The 12,979-nt window shown below is 41.3% G+C and overlaps 2 protein-coding genes and 1 long non-coding RNA gene across 5 annotated transcripts in view; 2 read left to right on the forward strand and 1 right to left on the reverse strand.

The window, feature by feature from the left end:
- Positions 1–1,453: 1,453 nt before the first annotated feature.
- si:dkey-19e4.5 (UBA_like_SF and PTH2 domain-containing protein) lies at positions 1,454–6,300 on the forward strand. The gene is made up of 7 exons (XM_044025066.1): positions 1,454–1,671; positions 2,803–2,916; positions 3,051–3,122; positions 3,234–3,308; positions 3,760–3,857; positions 5,017–5,131; positions 5,243–6,300. The coding sequence occupies exons 2-7, from the start codon at positions 2,809–2,811 to the stop codon at positions 5,327–5,329; spliced, it is 555 nt and encodes a 184-aa protein (XP_043881001.1). The 5' UTR covers positions 1,454–1,671; positions 2,803–2,808; the 3' UTR covers positions 5,330–6,300.
- A 1,956-nt stretch (positions 6,301–8,256) lies between these two features.
- On the reverse strand, positions 8,257–9,705 carry LOC122767866. The gene is made up of 2 exons (XR_006360256.1): positions 9,245–9,705; positions 8,257–8,707 (listed from the first exon to the last, which is right to left on the reverse strand). It is a non-coding gene; the product is annotated as an uncharacterized LOC122767866 (long non-coding RNA).
- Positions 8,670–12,979, forward strand: part of setd5 (SET domain containing 5) — a 29,476-nt gene continuing 25,166 nt past the window's right edge. For all 3 annotated transcript variants that reach the window (XM_044023391.1, XM_044023393.1, XM_044023392.1), the window contains exon 1: positions 8,670–9,089. The gene's annotated coding sequence lies outside the window, so the exon portion shown is untranslated. The remainder of the gene's footprint in view (positions 9,090–12,979) is intronic.

Here is a 12,979-nt window from a genome sequence, read left to right on the forward strand (position 1 = left end):
TTCGGTGTTCTTTAGGTTTACAAACCCCTAATTTTATGAATTGTTTTATATTTATGTCAGGAGGAGCCGGGTTAGTTCTGCAATGGTCACCATTTTGGACCACCATGTTTTTACAATGGGTTTTGATGCTAACTGAAGTCATAATAAAGAACAATATTGCCAGATAACATTATAATAATTCAAAGAATGAAGACAGAGGGAATAGCAGTCTGAGAAACTTAAAAGGACAAATGAAACAATTCCGAAGTCTAGACGACTAAAATTATAATAGATTAATTTACTATGTACCAAAACATAACCTTTCATAACCCGGTCATTTTGAAAATGAGACTCAGACTTGTCAGAGACTCAAATGGCCTTATCTTTGAAACACAAGCCTATTTGAAGGCAATTGTAACAATTATAGCCGAGTTGTTTTTAAATTGTGTTAGATTACATAAAGCCAGGGTCACATCATCTGGTTTAAAGCACATTTCCAAACCCTGAGGTCAACACTGAGATGTTTCATGAAGCAAGTAACTGGTTTTAATCAGTGAGCTCCACAGAGTCTGTGTACCTGGGGCTGTATCCACAGATCTTATCTCCACCACTGAATGATTCGAAAGGCTCTTAACAAGGAACTGTTCGCACAGCTGCTCAAGTCAAAGGGCAAAAAAGTAAATCTTGTTTCCTAAACACTTCTTGCCCTTAGTGGGAAACATCACAAGGTCAAGGAAAGAAATGAAGGAGAATTAGGACAGAGACAATTGTGGTGCTGAGAGGATTTCTCTTTAGACTGTGAGAAAAATTCAGAGTTTTGAATCAGATTTGTGTCACTTAAGAATGTAATCAGATTCATGTCTATGACAATGGTTACTTATAGAATAGTTTGCCTTCTTTTTGCCTTTATGGGTGTTGTCAGATACAAGAACACTTGTAGTACTTATAGAACCATCAAATATTGCATTGCTTGTGTAGTATGAACATGTATGTAGGGATGTGTATGCAACCACATCCTGGATCTAATCCCGTTGACAACTAGCCTACATAATGGAAACATCTTTTCCCGTAGCCTCTTCACTTGAGCTACAGGACATTTCTATTGCACAGTAAAAAAAAACATTTCTCTCGGTGTTGCGCCTGCCAGTTGATCCGTATATTATATTTACGAGTAGACCTACGCTCACTCTGAACTGATGCGCGTTCCCGTCGGGCGCAGTCGTTTTTCGACAAGCAGTCTCTTTTCGGCACTACACCGGTCCAAAACCCAGTCCCTAGCCCGGATAAATGGTTCAGTGTTGTGTCAGGAAGAGCATCCGGCGCAAACATCTCTGCAAATTAAGTTATGCGTATAATTCGCCGTGGTGCCCCCTAGAGATAAGATAAATAAATAACGAGTTTAAAAAATAAAACCCAAATATAATAAACATGTCATGCGACTATAAAAATAAAAAAAAACAACGGTCCGTTTTCACCCTTACGTGCGCGCGCATATCATCAGTACAGCAGTAATATCACCGAACTGCCCGCAACAACCGACTAACCGAACCAACTAACCGAGCCCAGTCGCTGCTAAATGGAGTAAACGCTGACGCTTCACGGCGGGATTCCACTGAATGTAACTCCACATTCTCCATCCTCAAACCACGGAGAAGCCGTCGCTGTTTATTCTGACCTAGCTGCATATAACGGGTAAGCTGAGTCACGTAGGTGTGTGGCTTTATATCACAACCATAATAAATCAGCTCAGTGTGGGCGACACGCTGGGCTCAAGCTAGTGCGGCTAGCTGCGACTGCTAACGTTAGCTCTCATTTAGGTGGCAAACATGTTGTTTCTACCGACTCTAGATTGGCGTTAAAGCACAACGTCTCGTTACAGTATATGCACATTATCATGACTTGGTATTACCAGCGGTTTAAATGTAAGCTAGCTCTGCTAGCGTTAGCCGCATTGTTTACAGCTGTACGTAGATTGTTGCGCTAGCTAGCAGCTGTCACCATACCAAGACAAGCCTTCTTAACATGTAGTTAACAAGTTTGACTCTATGGAATTACCGTTGCGGATATCTGTGACGTCATTTCGACTATTCGTTATTTCATTGTGACTGTTGTGTTGTGGATATATGTGACGTCATTCTGACTAGTCTAAAGTACAGTTTCAGGTATCTGCAATTCAGTTTTTACTAGTCAAAATGACTTCGCTTGTGCCATTCGTGTGTATGAGGGTTGTCATGATAGATCTCTAATTCCAGTTTCAGATGTCTGCAACGTCATTATGACTAGTCATAATGCATGTTCAAGAAGTATTTAATTATCCTCAAATGAAGATATCTACATATCCTTTTAGATAGCTTGAATTTGTACATATCTCGAACTTGAATTGTGACTACTCATAATGATGTTGAAGATATCTGAAACTGGAATTAGAGATATCTACTATAATGAAACCCCCATACACATGAATGGCATAAGTGACGTAAACAACATCACAGATAACAGGTAACTTGGCAATTAAATGTTATAAAGTCTTGCGATAGTCACGTCAAGTGTGTTACCTTTATTTCCGAAATTATACAGTTGAATATGATTTTGTAAAAGAACATTACTCACACACATACATTATTTGTGTCAAACCCACCATACACTAATACAACTAAATCCTTCAGTTGTATGTGTATTTTTATAAGTTGTAAAAACACATCTGCATAACGGCAGGCAGATAGGCTCGCGTTTTTATTCATGGTTTCCATTAAATCCTATTTGATGCGGGTTAAAGCTGAACATGGTGTTTAAGGTTTATGTTTTGTCCCTTCTTTATTCCAGTGAAGAATGGAGCCATCAGAGCAGTCCGGCTTAGACGCAGGCTCTCAGGAAGTCAACCCAGTGTATCTACAGCAGCTTCGGGAGCTGGACATCCCAGAAGAGGCAGCCAAACAGGTGGGACTGAACATATCTTCATGATTTCTTTCTTATATGGACAAAGGAAACCAGAATGAATTGTCACTGATTTATCCTAAAAGTAAATACATATTAATGTATTGCTTTGTTTGTGTTGATTTTCATGAATTCAGGCTCTCCTGCACACCCGGAACGTGTCTGCAGAAGAGGCGGCCATGTACTACTTCAACAAGCTGGAGAATGAGGTGCCCATAAGCTAGCCTTAGTCCCCACAGGTACACATTGGTACATTAGCCCTCATGGAGTTTGTCCAAATCCAAATCTCAGTGTATCTCTTTGTCCACTGTGACCCACAGGAAGAGGGAGATGATGACCTCATGTTCAAGATGGTGTTTGTGGTCAACATGGACCTTGCCATGGGCATTGGGAAGGTAAGTTTAGTGGTGTCATTGTTGACAATGATATGCACTATTTTCAGATGTACCATCCATCTTTTAAAAAGTGTTTTCATCATATTTAACAATAGTGTAATTCTGGTTGGCTTCTATATTCAAAAATGGATGAATAACTCTTAAGGTTTTAGCTTCACTTAAATTTAATTTAAAAAATAAAAATAAAAAAAGAGATAAGAGTAAGATGATTTGTAGCTACTAGTTTTTCCAGTCCTTTATATAACTAAAGCCTATAAGGCTGTATGCTCTTTTTATTCACTTCAAGGAAGGTTACCATCTTAATATCATTTTCATTGAAATGTGATTTTGACAATATAAACATTGTTTGGAGTGTACTTACTTTTGTTAAGTTAAGTGTGTAACTTAATTTGAACATGGGAGACATTTTCAGTTTGGCTGATATGTTTTGTTTTAATGTGTGTTGGTGCAGGTTGCAGCCCAGGTCGGCCACGCTGCTGTCGGTTTGTATCAAGTTCTGCAGGAGAAGAACAGCTGGAGGGAAATGGCCTGGAAGTGGGACCATAGTGGGTAAGTTTGCAAGTGTACAGGAAAGATATGCATTCTTTTCTTGTGTAAAAAACAGTTTACATTTTCTGAATAGTGTTACTTTGTGGTAATGGCATGGTGTCTGCATCGCCATCCTGATGTTCAGTAAGGTGCAAGGGTGAGACCTGTCACTTTATTTATTTAACAAAATTAAGGTGTGGCCACATTTTTACCACACCACCTTCAGTGCCACAATTTTAAGGGTTGCCTTTTTGTCTGTAAACAAGAATAAGGTGTAGGTATATGTTTGTTTCATTAGAAGCACAAATATAATACATGCAAACAAACACACATAATTATATTAAATGTAAAAGTTACTTCACTGGTTAGATCAAGAGAGAAAATCCTGATTGTTTTGTAGTGGTTATATGGTGGTATGACAGCATACAAATACAATTAATAAAATGCCCCAGTCACTCCAGGCAGTTCACACTTTTTATGCTACAAGTTTACATACAAGAGTGACAGTGCGTCGCTGGCTGGATAATAAACCTGGATGGAAATAATGTTGATACTGTGACGTATCGGGATTTGCCAGTAGGGGACGCTCACAGGCTAGTTCTATATACTGAACTTGCAAACTACTGTCACCACACACTGATCAATGTATTTGACACAGTCTGACACTCAGTTGCTCCTCGGTGATGTCAAACTCATAAACACAAAGAAAAATGTCAGCCTGAGAGGGAAATAATTACCCAAATCCAGATCTTTTGTAGCTCATAGCTGGCTACACATGTGAAGGAGGAACAGGAATCCTGAGTGCAGTGCCTGTTAGAAAATGATTTTGAAGAAACCGGAGGATGCGAGATATGGTCAGAGGCAGCTGCTGCACATTTAGTAAACGTTAAGCAAAAATACTCAGACCAGTCCATCTGACACCACTATCAATTGACCAAATGATGAACATTAACTAATGAACTATTGATCCCAAGCCTATATAAATGGGAGGGTTGTTTCAGGAAGGGCATCCAGCCTAAAAATCTCTGCCAACTCATATATAAGGATTATTCACTGTGGCAACCCCAAGAAAGGGAGAAGGTTTTTTTTTGAGTGTCTATAGTATATATGTTTTACCGGCATTTATGGTATTGTATTTGAATCTACATTAATGATTTTAAAAATGTGCATGTTGACACAGAGCCAAGAAGGTGGTGGTCCAAGGTACCAACGTGGCCCACCTACTTGAGCTGCAGGCCCTGGCGATGAGCCTCAGCCTGCCCACTTACCTGGTCCAAGATGCGGGGCTTACCCAGGTGAGAGGGTCACATGCCATTTTCAAAGTTATCGTGTATACAAAATCAGATATTATTGTGTACTTATTGCCCATGGCCTCAGCACAAAAATAGCCTGTCATTTTTTTGCAGGTGGAGTCTGGGTCCCGCACTGTCCTGGCCATCATGGGTGAGGAGGAGATGGTGAACAATGTCACTGGGAGCCTGAAGCTACTCTGAGAGGTTCGATGCTACAGTGGGGACGCATGTCTCTGCAGTGCCACAAAGTAGCCAGCAGAGGACAGAATTTTCCAGCAACAGGGGGAGCGTCTTGGCATACGCAAGAGTTTAGCAACCATTAAAAAAGGGCGAGGCAAAACAAGACATACCCCAGCACCAGAAAACAAACATATGTTTCACTTTCATTCTTTGTCTGAGCTGCTAAGTCAGCCTCTGAGAGAGGGAGAGAGTCTGTTTTTTTTCTTATAGGAAGTTGAAGACAGTTCTTTTTTTAACTTTCTCTTTTCTTAATTTCTTAACAGTCTGCCCACTTACAGTCTTATTATAATATTGTACATTTCTCACATATGTAGTCTAAATTCTGGTTTCAGATATGGCAAAGGCAAATACATTTGTTGGTTAACTAGTGTTACAGTACTCAGGGCCCATGTACTGTACACTGCTGGAATTGTAATGAAACTCATAGCTGATGTAATATTTGCCTGTTGTATTCATAATGCCCAAGTGAAGGAAACGCAAATTACTGACAACATAAACCCTCATTTTCAACAAGTCAATGATTTGGTGTGGACATGCAACTATTCTCCCAAATAATCCTCTCCTGTAGACTCGATCACATTACTTGTAATTGTTAATGGCTATATATATTTTATATACATCTGTCAGACTCATTTACTGTATGTGTGGTGTGCACATTAACTAGATTTTGTTGTGTTTTTTGTTTGTTTTTACCCCCTTTGTGCAAAAATCCTGAATTATAATTTCTATTGGTAGAATTTGATGGTGGGATGTTAAAATGTCATATAGTCTGAGCTGGGCCTAACTTTATGCACTCTGGCTGCCTGTGGTGGATAAGTTAAAATAACAATTTTGCTAGATATAATGCAAATCGTTGTGTGTATTACAGCTGTTACAGACTTGGTGAATATAGTCTTGCACACTTATAATCTGAATACACTAAGAATGCCTGATCTGTTGTGTCTTCTCTTGTCATTAACACATATTTGTGGAGATGAGCTGCTACTCCCAGGAGCCATACAGTTTGCAGTGGAACGTTTGATTTGTTACTGAGGTCTTGGTTGTGCCATGTATGCAACATGGAATGTATTTAACCACAGACCATTGGAATTCTTAAGTAATGTCAGTTTTTCTAACCTGTCCACGGGCACAGTACAGAGATGGGGCATAAGAGGGCATAACCCCTATTTTTTGCCTCTGTTTAAACGTTGTACATCTACAGAAATATAATGAGATACATTAGACTAAAGGACTGCAGTATCCCACTGAAATGAGGGAGGAGACCGGCAGAAGAAACATGTCCCTTGGTTAAGTTGTCTGCTCAATGTTTGAGGTTGAAGAATTCTACATTTCAGGCCCCGATTCCTTTCTTTCCTCCTGTTGGCAATTGACTGATGGAGAGGAAACAACAGGTTGTAAGGTGAGAATTGAAGAGCTGAGAGTCACTAACATTTCCCCTAGCTGATTTTACCCCACATTTGTCCACATGTAAACAATATGAAGTGTTCTTCTAATTTCATCACTCAATGTCCACACTTTGCCACATCCTCTTGTGTCAGGCACTCTGCTGTGGGTGTGCTTTTAATGGTGGAGGAAATTTAAATTCCTCAAGATGAAGTAATCAGTGTGTAGTCGTGTTTATTTTTCATCACTGTTGACAGTCAGTTCAGTGTGGGGGAGGGTCAAACACTGCCATGTTGCAGAGCTTGGTTTGGACTGTAGGGGTATGACACTGCTGTTTCACCGCAGTAACAATTGAGAGGCAACAATCAAGACGATATTGTAGAGAAGTTGCGGGAGACGGGAGACTGGGTTTTAACACACTACACTATGTTTTAGCTAGTTAAAACATGTAATTTTACTCATATGTGTTAAATATTAACGACGGTGTTTTGACTCCATTCACAGTACAACGTCTTAACATTACATCGTTTATAATGGTGGACAGAACTCTATTTCCGTACATTATTTCAGTTCTGCGATCTGGTCGTCTTGTCTACAATTGGAATCTACTTTATGGCAACATTCGTGGTGCTAACCGGAAATAAACCTGTCGTGATGTCGTGTCACTGCTTTACTGGACCTGTTCTTCCACTTCTCTAAAGCTAATGCGTTAATGTATGTTCAGTAAGCATGCTTTCTACTGAAGCTCAGCTGCACTTTTATTTATATATATATATATAGACACACACACGTACATATATATTTATACTGTTACCTAATCTCAGCTCGTCAGACCTCTGCAACAAATGACGTCAGCATTTATCGCCACAGCCAATCACAGGTCTCCCTTCAGATCTCGTGATATGACAGGAGACCAATCGTCTCAATGCGACTGCTGCTTCCTAAATTATTGTATTTTAGTAATTATTTTTTGTCTAACTGTATATTACTTCCTAATATCTTTTGGAGAGATGTACGCTCAGTTTGCGCGTCAAGTCTACATAAGTACCACTATCCCACAAGAAACAAATGGCTGCTTGAACGTTCTGTGTGCGCTGTCAATGATGTCGCAGCAAGGTTGCGTTCATTGTCGCTGCTAATGCTCCCACGAAATTTGAGCTTTGCCCAGTCGCTCTTGATAAGAGAATCTGTCGTTTTGTCGGTCATTATTTTTGTTTGAAATGTGGAAACAGAAGGAGGGACCAGTAAAGAGTGGATGCCGTGGTCAATTTCCCTGTCCAGCCCTTGCCAGATATTAGCAGAGCAACACCTCAAACTCCATTCATCTGACATACCGGTAGGTGGGGCTGACCCAGTGGGCTAACCCTGTCTATGTGTCCCTGGAACTGGGCCCCAGGCACCCCATGTAGCTAACGCTTCTCACTATGTATTCGTATCAAAGCTCCTTCCACAGTAGGCAGTTGAATGTAACCCTCAAATGAAAAAACAATAATTCCACTAACGACTTCAAATTAATCCAATTTGAATTTAATAACGAGCATTTCCCGAAACTGTGAAGGTACAGATCCACTGTATGGTATCAGATTATTTCCCAAATCCAGCCACTCTTTCTGTGGCTCGCCTTCTTTGGTGCCACCAGCGCCCAAGTACACGCACATAATAATGGCACTGCTGGTTCGCACCCCTCCTCAAAGCAGCGACCGCCCCTTGTTACGTAGTTCACGCAAAAAAAAAAAGTGGTCGAAGCTAGTGTGCGCCAATGACTTACGTGTATTTCTTGTGTCGACAAAGATTGACATGTTGTTGTCCAATCGTTGGTGAGAGGCGGGTTTCCACAGCAAGGACCGCCCAAAGAGAGAGCCCCTGCACGGTCGCCCGGGAAACCCCGTAGCATGGTTGTGTGTCAGTTTCAGTGGAACCCGCGGTTGATGCCGGTGAGGAGGGGGATGGGCGCCTCTGCGAATGTGAGGACCCAAGACAGAATCAGAGCCCTGTATCACATAGAGCAGCATATACCCTATAATAAATAGCGATTGCATGTATGCTATATACGAAAATAAATTGATTTATCCACCGGGGATATGTCATAGACATTCAATGGATGCACTGCACCTGAACAGGACTGGGGATTTAACTTTACGTTTGTGCGTGGGAGACATTAAGAAGTTTGTTTCCTACCCCTGGAGAGGGAGCTACTTTTAAGGGCAAAGGATACAGGAGAGTCCGAGGCCTATACACAGGCCTACTGGTCTGGTTGGATTTCATGTTGGGATGCTCTAATGACTTCCTACCCTACATGAATTCACGTCGTTTGTACACGTTTGGAATGCCTCTTTAGGTGAGTACCTTTAATGTTGGATATTAGTAATATCACCATCGTTAAATTGAGGCAGCAACCAAAATATAATAGGCAGAACATAACCAACCATGTTTCCAGTTAACCAGACATAGCAATGAAGCTAACCAACTTAGATAGCTAACCACTTTGCGTACCCCTAAGTTGATTTGAAGGAACTTGGTTGCCCCTAGACTTTTCACTTTGGAGTGGCTTGCTTGGTTGTCCAGCGAGGTCCCCATGTCGGTGGTCTGCCTCGCAGGGTTGCTCTGGACGGACCTTCCATGGTTTTTAGTCAGCTCCTCGTGTTGTTTTCGATAGCTATGCTGTTGGTCTGGGAATCCAACTCACTACTAGTTACATTTCTGCTAACGATATTTCAAGCCACCATGTTCCCAGAGATCCCAACATCATTCCACAAGTTTTTAAGAGCTGTGGCTCATAAAACGTTTAGTCCACTCGGGGTGCCTTTTATTGAAAATATTCTCCCCAGTTTTCATGCCACAGGTAAAACTGCCTATCGTTATAACCTTATTGTGAATTATGGGAACTGAATCCACCCCAAAGACAGTTAACTACAAATGGGTGTCGTGTGGAAGCATCAACAAATAAATTCTAGGTGCGTTTAGCAAGTTTCGATAATGTGTTTCCGCAGAGGCTCACCATACCCTGACATGACACAGCCTTAACACATTCAGCAGCACATTAGGGAGTTCATTCGCATACGTTGCATAGTTATTGTCAGGTTACATTGAAAGTATAATAGACTCGGAAGTTTAAACAAACCACGTATAATGAAATACCTTCTTATTTGTTTGGAACAAGTAACGATTTGTTGTATTGTACTTTATTGTACAGTAGCATGATATTGGATGTTGCAGTGTGTTAACGAAACATGTAAATTGCCTTGAAATATGGTCATCATACTGGTTGCAATGTGATCATTATTGTTGACTCATGTTAGCTAAGCAACCAGCTGCCGTGTTGGTACACGTTAACCATAGGCAAAGCCATAGGCAACAAATGCTAAACTAGCCAAGTAGCTAACTTTTTAGATGTTTTCCATCCGATTGTGTCCTCATTTCGAATCAGTGCCTGCCGATTACACACGATGGTGTGAAAGCTTCATTCTGTACACTGCCTGGAAACTTATCTCCAAGGCTCATCTCTTAAATCCTGGTGATTTCAGCACAAATAGTCGGCTTCATAATAAGCAATAATGGTGTCATGACTGTGTTTGGCCACACCATGTAAATACATTTGTCTTTGGCAACATTCTTAACTTGGATCGGGCGTGTAAATCGCGCTTGAAAGCTCGGTTGTGTTTTCTCTGTTAGTGCTTGTTATTTTTTTTCTTTCCTGCATGTGGGCCTGATCTGTTGGGTAGTGACTTGCTGTACTTCACCTCCCCCACCTTCCAACCCCCAGCCTCGGTGGCGGTTAAGAGAAATGGGTGGTATTTTGAAGGGGAGCTCTTGTTTCCTTTTTTAGCCTCCATTTTTTATTTCAACGTGTGAGCAAATGCGACGAGCCTCGTTGATCCACAGTGTTGCAACCACAAGTTTCGACCAAGTTAGAGACACAGTAGCTGTTGCAGCTATAATGCACAGTTGCGCTGTTTGATATATGATTATGATAAAATGCTCCGTTTTCACCCACGGTCTCACTGTTGATTTCTGGGATCAACATCGGGTATCTCCATCACGCCATGACTTTTCATTTTCCTAGTGTGGATGGTGGTGTTTGGCAGAATGAAACAACATGATGACTGAGTTTGCGACATCCACAACTGACGAGTGGTCGTCGTGTTGTGTTTTTTTCTGGTTTTAAATGTATTGTGGGACCCGCGGGAACCGAGCACAATGGCTACCCATGTCCGTCGCTTGTGTGGCCAAGCTCCACTCAGCTGTACAGCGCAGGCTGGAGCTGTGAGGAGACCTTATTCGGCTCTAGTGTGTGTTCAGTCATTTCATAAGCAGCTTGTATGACTTGTTTTTGCAGTTGTATTTGTGGAAGACTTATGTAAATTCAGCTGGTCGTACAAAAGCCACATGTTTCTTCCTTCACAGTCAAAAACCATAACTGATTAAAAATGTAATTCTCTGTCACCCACGTATTGTACATCTTAAATGATGGTTTTTCAGCCACATTTGTTTGAAAAATGTATGTATTGCTTTGAATAGTCAGCTTTGCTTAACGAGTATACACAATTAAAGGTGTTCAACCAGTGCCTAGTATTCAGTTTGATCTTGAAGCCTGTTGGAAGCCAGACTGCGGTGTGCCGAGACCTGTTTTCCCTGGTTGTGACTGACATTCTCTGAATATGTTTCACATCTTTTAATAGACTGTGTGGGCTGCAGCATGCAAACCTGGCCACTCAGAACCATTGGAAACATGAGCCCCTCCAGCACTCCCCTTGACCTGACCCTTCTTGTTATCTTGAGCAAACATTGTGCTCACTAACAGAGAAAAATGTGCGCAGCCAAATAAGAAGAAACGCAAAGAGTAATAAGACTCTACTTTACCCTAACCTGCCATCCAGGAAAGTAATGTTTTGCTTGGCAGCTTGTTGCTGCTCTGTCATGAACTGTCTGGCAGCCGTTGGTTTTGTGGGCCTCAAGCAGCTTTAGAATATGTTTGAGAGAAATACATATGTAAGGGATTTTGTGTTTTAACAGTAGGTAATGGACTATCGTGTGTGTGTGTGTGCGCGCGCCCGCTCTCATGTAAGATGTGGACCCTTGTCTCCCATTATGGGCCTCTGAAACATTGGAGATCTGAGGAATGTGCAGACATGCAAGGTTAGCCTTGCCCAGTTTTCTGTTTACTAAGGAAATAGTCTGTCTCTCACATTCACATAGTACTTACAATCCAAAAAATGTAACTGTTTGTTTGGTGATACCCTTAAAAAACTTGATTTGAATGGTTGAGTACTGTCTGAGGAATCTGGATTTGGGTTTGACAACATCCAAAAGAATCCTGCAGTTTGTTAAAATTTCAAAAAATAATTTTGATTACTTGCACAGTTCTACCTTGGATCACAGTTGCATACAAAATTGTAACCGATGTTCATGCATGTGCTTGTACTGGAGGGAGGGAAGCTGGCTGTTGGCCCATTTCCAGAAGAAGAAGAAGACAGGATTCTGTTTCAGTGCCGGCACTTGGAGCTGAGAGAGGGGCAGAGGGCGTTGCTGTGAGGAATAGGAATAGGAGGGAGAAAGCCCTGTCCTTTTAGCTTTTCATTTGCATGCTGATGATACTCTAACATTACACAGAGGGCAGGTGTAGCTATTGATATGTTAATATGGTTCAATGTGTGTTGTGCAAAGCCAGTGTTGTGGATCTACACCTGTATGGAAGCAGAAAGATTAAATCCATATGGATGGAAATGTTTGGATTGATACAATCAACAAATTGATACAAATGTCCCTTCTTTTCTTAGAAAATGTTTAATATAGATCATGTAGTTTGCTGTCTTGGTTTCTTCAGTCTTATGATTTGAAATGCTTTCTGCCTATCATCATTTATATCACCAGATATAGCGTTGTGCTTCTCTTTTCCCAGGGAAGCTTCTCATCTTTAGCTGCTGTGTGTTATGTGTCTCCAATCTTGCACAATGGGGTTAAAAACAAGTTGCTCTGACGCCTGCTTCATTGGTGTATTCCTATTGGTGCAGGAGCTCAGGAGTTGCTCCAATGGGGCACATCATTTTCTTGGCACAGGGGGAGTGGTGTTGCAGAGGGCTGTGCTGGGTAATTCTGTTTTATGCTGAGAAGCAATGCTTCTTGGGAGAATAATGAAGGAGGAGGAGGTGGCCAAGGGGAAAAAACAAGGCCAAAAGGGGGTGAGGCAGGCAATCTACGTAATCATATCTCTCTCCCTCCCTCTCTGCT

The sequence above is a fragment of the Solea senegalensis genome, linkage group LG4 (genome assembly GCF_019176455.1).
Source record: "Solea senegalensis isolate Sse05_10M linkage group LG4, IFAPA_SoseM_1, whole genome shotgun sequence".
NCBI classification, from domain to species: Eukaryota; Metazoa; Chordata; class Actinopteri; order Pleuronectiformes; family Soleidae; genus Solea; species Solea senegalensis.

Bases quoted from the DNA above. Each gene is read 5' to 3' on its own strand.
- si:dkey-19e4.5 (XM_044025066.1), top strand. From the start codon at position 2,809: ATGGAGCCATCAGAGCAGTCCGGCTTAGACGCAGGCTCTCAGGAAGTC. The intron at 3,309-3,759 runs GTAAGTTTAGTG...GTGTTGGTGCAG, and splicing joins TTGCCATGGGCATTGGGAAG to GTTGCAGCCCAGGTCGGCCA. The intron at 3,858-5,016 runs GTAAGTTTGCAA...ATGTTGACACAG, and splicing joins TGGAAGTGGGACCATAGTGG to AGCCAAGAAGGTGGTGGTCC.